Here is a 7711-nt window from a genome sequence, read left to right on the forward strand (position 1 = left end):
TGTGGTCTGTTGCGTTTAACAGCTCCATCAGCACTTTTCTGCTCCGCTTTCCCTCTGTTTCCATCAAATCTTAGGATCCTGCACTCATTCAATCCAGAAAACATCATATCCAGGATAGAGTGACTCATCGTTCATTTCCCTGTGATGAAGCGCAATCCTCCTCTCCAACTCTCCTCCCTCTCTCTTTCTTAGTTTCCTCTGTTTCTCTTACGCTCTGTCTATCTGTCTTTGTCTTTATATAATAAGCATCCCCATTATCCTTTCCATCATTTTTTTCCCTTCTCTCCTTTGTGACTTGTACGAGAATAAATGCATGCTGGTTTTTAAAAGCACTATAAAAGTTTGATTATATTTCTGTTCGGCATGCCCTGCGGGGATCAGGATCTCAACCACAAAGCTTTATTTTCTCCTGTGTAACTCGTCTCTTTTAGTTCATCATGGCTAATATTCTCCATTGTGCTTGCTACAGGACTCTGTAGTTTTTGACAGCTTTTCCAGAACTGGCTTTGTCTGCATGTGAAAGGCTGAAAATGGAGGGATGCAGCACCACACTTGCGTAGTATGAAAGGGTGCTGGTGGCCGTTCGTACTGTATATTCCCGAACAAAAGCAGCTTCATCTGTGCCACAACAATGAAAGCGCCTGGCGGGCAGTTTGAGTGCTCTCAGCTCTGTTAGGAACAGTCCGGGCCTTTCTCTCAGACTCTCAGCACCGGGCCTGCCTGCAATTAACAACAATTACTGTTGAGCAATGCTGGCACCAGCAACATGGAAAAACAGAGGCGTTTTCTGAGAACATGTTTACCAATAGAGGCTCAGTGTAATCTTTGATTTCCCTTCTTCATTGTTAATGAAAAATCTGTCTGAAAGGAACTATCCATAATTAAGGCCTGGAGCAACCATAGATATTCTCTGTGTATTTTGCTTCAGTTCACGAAGAGCAGTTTAATTATAAATTATGGCAACTTTCTTTTTAACTTCTCCAGCATTTGTTGTGTTTGGACTTAACACGTCTCTTCATTTCCAGGGCGACACTCCAAAGCATCGTGCCGAGAAGGCGAAAGACGCAGAACTCGCGGCATATCTTGAGAATCGCCAGCACTACCAAATGATCCAGCGTGAAGACCAGGAGACTGCAGTTTGACCTTTGACCTCTCACCCTTCACCTCAACCAGTGTCCTCCTTTTTGTGCCAAAACAACAGTAACCAAAAATGTATCGCTATACCCATCGCAGGCTCTCTGGACTGTGGATTCATTCCCAGAGAGGGGAGACGGTCGGACACTTAACTCTCTGAAGAGGTCCCTAGCTTTTATCATCATTCTCTGAATGACCTGTTGAACTTAATGTCTTTTATTTCACTGCACTGCCAAAACATCTTAGAGTTTGTATGTATGAAACAGGATGCAGAATGCTCTCCATGTGAATGCACTCATCAAGTTAGCTTTTCTAGTTTGACAATGCTGAATGTTAGATGAATAGAATGAGGATCTCAAAAGATGCCCATGGGCTGTGTGTGTCTCCAGAGGCATCAGTGTCAGTAGAGTCAGGGCTATGGCGAAAGCTCCAGCTGCACTTACAGCTACAGCTTCAGTATTGCTCTGTTATGGCTGAACTTTAGTCTGTTCAGTGGTCCAGAACATGAACCGGAACTCGAAACAACATTTCAACATAGCTGACTTATTTCCTAATAACAGTAGAGCCATTCAATTATAATGTTAATGTATCCTGTTAATGTATAATGTAACTTTCTAGATTCCTCTGCACTGAAAGAGTTCAGGATGGTTCAAAGACAGGAATGTTTTCCTATTTTTCTGGTTTGTTTATTGGAAGGATTTTGCATTTTCATAGATTTCTGTGCGGTTTCTAATAAGAACATTTGGTACTGTAAATGTATGTATGCGAGTAGCTTTCTGTTTAAGGGGCATTTTGCACTGTAGCTTCGATTGCCTTCTTTATTCTATAATATGGATTTATAATTGATGTACTAAATATAGCTTCTTTCCTACAATATTTTTAAGTAAATAGATGTTTATATAATTTGTAGCTATAAAAAAAATGTGTTGTCATGTTTGTATTATAAAACTCTGTAAATTAGATTTTGGTTTATTGGAGTTTCAGCATTTTTCTTAATTCTTTGTGATAAACCAACACACTCTATTAGAGTTTGTTTATTGTTTTGTTTTGTTGTGTTTTTTTTTTTTTTAGTACAGATTCAAGATTTTAGGATGCTAATTATTTTCCTAAAAAGATAAATATTGAAAATATTTTGGCCTTGAAACATGCGTATTTAATAATATTAGTCATTTATAATGTATTTCAGTAATTTACATCACAGAATGAAACTCTTCTTTGTCCAGAAAGGTTACTACTAATGATATGGTTTCAAAGTTACACAATAAATGGCATTATACAGGATGTATGCATATTCACAATGTATAACACATTGCATTTAGGTAAATACACTAGCATCTTTAATGCTCTTCATTAGCTCAGTTCTATTCTTTCTTTGGTAAGACATTGAAAAATTTGAGTGTTTAAACAACCATCCATTCAACCCTTTTACCCTGACAGCTATTTGACAGGAGTCTTGATGAATGACATCATATGCCATACACGCTGAACTCACTGAACTCTTACATGGGACATGTCTTAATAAACATGGAATATGTCTTAATGATCGATTTTTTTTTTTAATTCTGAAAGGTTTTTTTGTTTGTGGACTTTTTTATAGTGTGGAAAATTGGGTTTGTTGTCCATGATTTATTTATTTTTTTAATCCTTTTATAATGTTCCATCTGAAACCCCAGTGTAAAGGCTGATCATGTGATGTGTATAGGATAAGAACACATCTTGGTTTTGATGATTGGTGTTACTAAATAGCCCGTAATGGGAAAGCTGTTTGATGTAGTTCAGACAGACACAGGTTAACAGAGAGAACAAAGCTAGCGGGCTAGCTGAAACTGTAATTGGTCTTCAAGCCAACAGTACTTTCTATTCAATCATGCCAACTTCATTCCTTTACCAAGGAATTTTGATCATTTAATTCTACTATTTGAGATAAACAGCCTACATTAACCTCTTACTCTCTCAGAGATTGGAGGGATTAAGGGACAATTTTGTGAGTTTCAATTTCTTCATAATTATAATAATCCTAAAACTAGAGTTTTTCAGACTAATAAGCAGGACAGATGGCATAGATTTGCCCCAAATGTTTGAATTAGTTTCTAAACACTTTTAGAGGAGCCTTTTTTGTCTTGTGTACTGTAACAGTTGGGACAAATGTTGTCACTTAAATCTTAGAAAGCAGTTGTATTGAGTGTATGATATAACAAAATTCAGTTTGTTACAACTTTTTATTTCTCATTTAAAATATGCTAGAGCCTTGCTACAATAGGCTATACTATACTATTCTCTCTCTCTCTCTCTCTCTCTCTCTCTCTCTCTCTCTCTCTCTCTCTCTCTCTTCTCTCTCTCTCTCTCTCTCTCTGTTTCTGTAAAACTTGTAATTGATTTGGATTTTATTTGACATAGATCTTTTATTGACATGGAGTCCATAGAAATTTAACAGCCTTCAGGTTTCTTAGGTGATTTACAAATATTTGTATGTCTACAGTTCTGTTCCTGATTATTAGAATTATGCATTCTGACTGGCATTGTGATGTCTACTGCATGAACTCAATCCACAACTATTAACTCAGTAAAGTGGATATTTTAATGGCCAGTTTTTATTTGTAGACTGCTTTTAGCATATCATTCTAACACCTCTAAGGGCAAGCGAGTCTTATGTCCCTGCATAAGCCCACTGTCACTGAGTTATTTAGTCTGGTGTTAAGATTTTATCACCCAGACTTTTAATGATATGGTTCTTTTGTTTTGTTATTGATTCATCTACTCTTTGGCACGTTCAGAGGAGATTGCGAGTGGTTCTGGCAGCATCATAATATTACACTTCAGTCTCCTCTGCTGTGATTTTTGTCCAACCAACAGATTATGGTTATGTATATTACTTCATTATACATAATTCATGCTTTGCATGTTTTCTCAATCAGCTATTTAGGCCTGGACCTTACATGCCCTTTCTTATTAACACCAAGTTCTTAATGCATAGCTCATTTTAGCGTCTCTTATCATCAATACACTGTCAGCAACCATTAATTACATGCATCTAATATCCTGTTTTACCTCGTATAGTAGAGACACTATTGAACATTGTCAACATTATTATCAATAAACACCCCTTAATATGTATGCTGCATTATTACTTAAGTGATCTGATTTTTGGAGAAATTTCCATTCTGTTATGAGAATACTTTTACTTTCAAAGGGCAAAGCAATGTAATATGTATGTGTTTTGAATTTCTGAATGTGTTTTGTTGCTGTGTATTTTCTCACTCAATTAAGCTCTTGCGCCTTTAGCTGTCGAGATGCATGAAAGCAGTAAGAAGAGGAATAACTGTCTCTTTCCTTGATTTACAGGGAAAATTATCTGACATTGACACTAATTTGTGTCTAGTTTTAGTTTTTTAGTTTTTTTTTTTTTTTCAGTGCAATTTAAAGCTAGAATTTGTTAGATGTTTTGATAACGAGAAAGCAGGAAACATAGGTTCCAGTGCAATACAATATATTGGGTTTTAAGAAATGTTTTATGAATTTTCTGTTCTGTAACAATATGTAGTCAATATTTATCTCTTCAGTGATCTTATTTTGTTACTGTCTGGTTATTAACATAATAAAGCATACTGAATATTTCATTCTGCACAGCAAGGTCATTTGTTGCTGAAAACACATCTTAAAAGATTGGACCTTGAATGGTCTTTCTGTCCTCATCATTACTTGAAGAATCATTTTCAAGTAAGAATTTTGTGGCTCATTCTACAGAATCAGAATGAGATCTAATCCATCAGTTGAACAGAAAGACCTCTTCAGAGTAAACAATCCTTCATACACCCTGCTGTTAATTTTGTACTGTTCACATAGAATGATAAACTCTCAGAAAAAAGGTACAAAAGCTGTCACTGGGACGGAACCCTTACACCTTTGTACCTAAAGCGTGCATATGCATGTGAGCTTTGTTTTGAGGAGCCTGTAAAGAATTTGTATTCTTCTGTATTGCACACGTCAGCTCTCCCACTCGTCCACATAGATTGATGGATGTGAGGCTTTGGTGTCTGATATTTCATTTTAATATATTTGAATCATCCTTGGAATGTATTAGTGACATTTCCTTCAGACTCTGATACTGAGTTTCCTTTTGTCTTGGCAAGAGTGAGTTGCCAGCTCAGAGATGAGAGGCAGGCATTAATAAGAGAAATGCAATTGCTGTCTCTGATAATTCATGCCTCTCTCACAGCCTGAAGCCAATCATTGAATTATCACCCTATATGGTATGAATGGAGGATCCTGATGATGTGGAATAACCATAGATGAGAATGATCCAATGTTCAGCAAGTTCTTCTGGTTGAATAGTCATAGCGCAACTCTATTCCAGTGATTTCTTTGAGAGGAAAACTAGTTGATTCAATCAAAAACTGCTGCCTGGGTATAAACTGGAGAAAAAAAAGAGGCATTTGGTCGCCCCTACAAAAAATGGTATTGATATAAATGTAATTTCCTGCATTTTAGGTTTTTTTAAACTTATATTTTACTTTTTTTATTCTTCTTATTTATGATTCTGTTAGACTTCTGATAGAGTGTCAATATTTTGGGAACATTTTATAACAAGGTTCAGTCGGTTAACATTAGTTAAACTAACATTTAACAAAACCTTTACAGAATTTCTTAATTTTTTTTATGAAAGTGCATAAATTAACTTTATTTAATGCATTATGAATGAACAATAATTAAAAATGAACAAATGTATATAAATGAATGTTAACCTTAAAAAAAAATGCTGTAAAAAAATATAAATTGTTAGTTCATGATAGCATTAACTCTATTAACAAGTGAAACATTGCTGTAAAATATTGCCAGGAGGATTCATTTATTTGTTCAATAGAATCTTCACTCTTAGGTAAAAAATCTTTGGGGTTCTTGTGAATTGTGAACTGTTTAGAAGTCTGTGTGGTAGTCTTTCATTACATATTTATTTGTTTTTGCTATAAGAAAAAGAGAAGCAGCGTGTGTATGTGAGAGGAAGTGCAGAGTCCATTCTTCTGGTCATGCTCTGAGTGACCTCTAAACTTCTGTTTTAAAAAGCACAGACTTCATCTTCAACTCTTTAACCTTTTCATGGACAAACTCTCACATGCTGGTTCACCCTTTGCCCATTTGGCAAGCTTTCCCATGACTTCCCGTGGATCTAAAGAGACATAGAGCGGGGAGAGGAGGAGTTGTTGATCATTTGTGGTGGCTGTGAACTCTCTTTTATTCAAACAGTGATTGTTCCATCTGGTCCTCTGTTGTGAGACAGAGGTTTCACTGTGGAGAGTAGGGAGGAGGTCTTGCCTTTTCAGTTTGCTACAAAATATGTAGCCTGTATAAACCTCCCAACCTCTCAACCCACTCTTTCTTTCTCTTTGTCCCTCACCCCACTTTGATTTCCTCCATCACCCCCATTTCCCCTGTGGTCTACTTAGTTATCTTGGAGTGAATGTGTAAAACGAACAGTACTTTCCCCTCAAAAGTTGATTATGTTTTAAAGTATTTTCACTAAACTGCTTTTTTTTTGTGTTAGTTTTGTTCAAATCAGCTACTAACAGATTCCTGATTTTTGTATTGCATTTAAATGCTTACATTAGTATACTTTTCCTTTCAAATCAGTACAATCTTACATTTACATGTAATGCATGATGTCTATTACAGTCTTTTTTTTTTTTTAAGCACGACCTTCAGAAGATGTGCTCTGACTGAAATACAGCTTACAGAAAAACTATAAAATAACTTCTCCCTTTCATTCTGTCTGCAATAAAAGTCTTATCTGACGCTCTGCGGTCACTTTTTCAGTCGTTATTATAGAGGCACTGCTGTTAAGATGCTTGCTTGTGCGACAAGTGTGTGTTTGTTTATTGAGAGTAGGTTTTATGTGAACACGATCTATGAGAATGGTTTTATTTGTGGAGTTAGCTCAGGTCATTGTATGTGTTCTGTTCTTGCCTGTCTCAGCCTGCAGAGAGATTGTTTATCTGACTACACAGTTTGTCCTATTGAGCTGCTGTTTCCTGCCCTTAGGACTCTACAGACACACATTCACAGACTAACAACACACCCACATAAAATCACATAACAGGCAATAAAAAATAAGAGAATCTATAGCCTCTGAAAACATTTGAATCATTTGCAGTTAAACGTTTCAGTTGCTTGCAGTATAAATGCAAACAAATACACACACACAAAATGTAACTGATAATGATTCAATTAGATATTTCGTTGAAGCTAGCTGTTAAGCTGCTATGCTATTTGGAAATCTGGATATTACTATGTTCATCAATACTTGAGTATTTCACAGATTCAAACTGTGCTGTTTAATCAGAGTAATGGTAAGCTAAGTTTGGACTTCCTGGCAGAGTTTTATGCATTAAACTTTACATTACTGATTATTTTTTACATTATGATGGTTTGCAAAATTGAGATGGTATTTGTAGTAGTTGTTCTTAGTAGCCAGGCCGCTTATATAGACAGATATATTTGTCAAACTTGTAAATAGTCAGAACTGGTCAGTTCAGCATTAATCATGATATTCTGCCATTTTATATTTTCTGTTGAAGGGGAACAA

At 35.9% G+C, this 7711-nt stretch overlaps 1 protein-coding gene across 9 annotated transcripts in view; it reads left to right on the forward strand.

Annotated features, from left to right (window-relative positions):
- Nucleotides 1-2674, forward strand: part of dgkza (diacylglycerol kinase, zeta a) — a 105366-nt gene extending 102692 nt beyond the window's left edge. For all 9 annotated transcript variants that reach the window (XM_084108214.1, XM_084108215.1, XM_084108218.1 and 6 more), the window contains one exon: nt 1026-2674. In XM_084108214.1, the coding sequence (XP_083964340.1) occupies nt 1026-1142 (117 nt within the window). In that variant the 3' untranslated portion in view covers nt 1143-2674. The remainder of the gene's footprint in view (nt 1-1025) is intronic.
- Nucleotides 2675-7711: the final 5037 nt, after the last annotated feature.

Source organism: Abramis brama (assembly GCF_963993115.1).
Source record: "Abramis brama genome assembly, chromosome: 3".
Lineage (NCBI taxonomy): Eukaryota > Metazoa > Chordata > Actinopteri > Cypriniformes > Leuciscidae > Abramis > Abramis brama.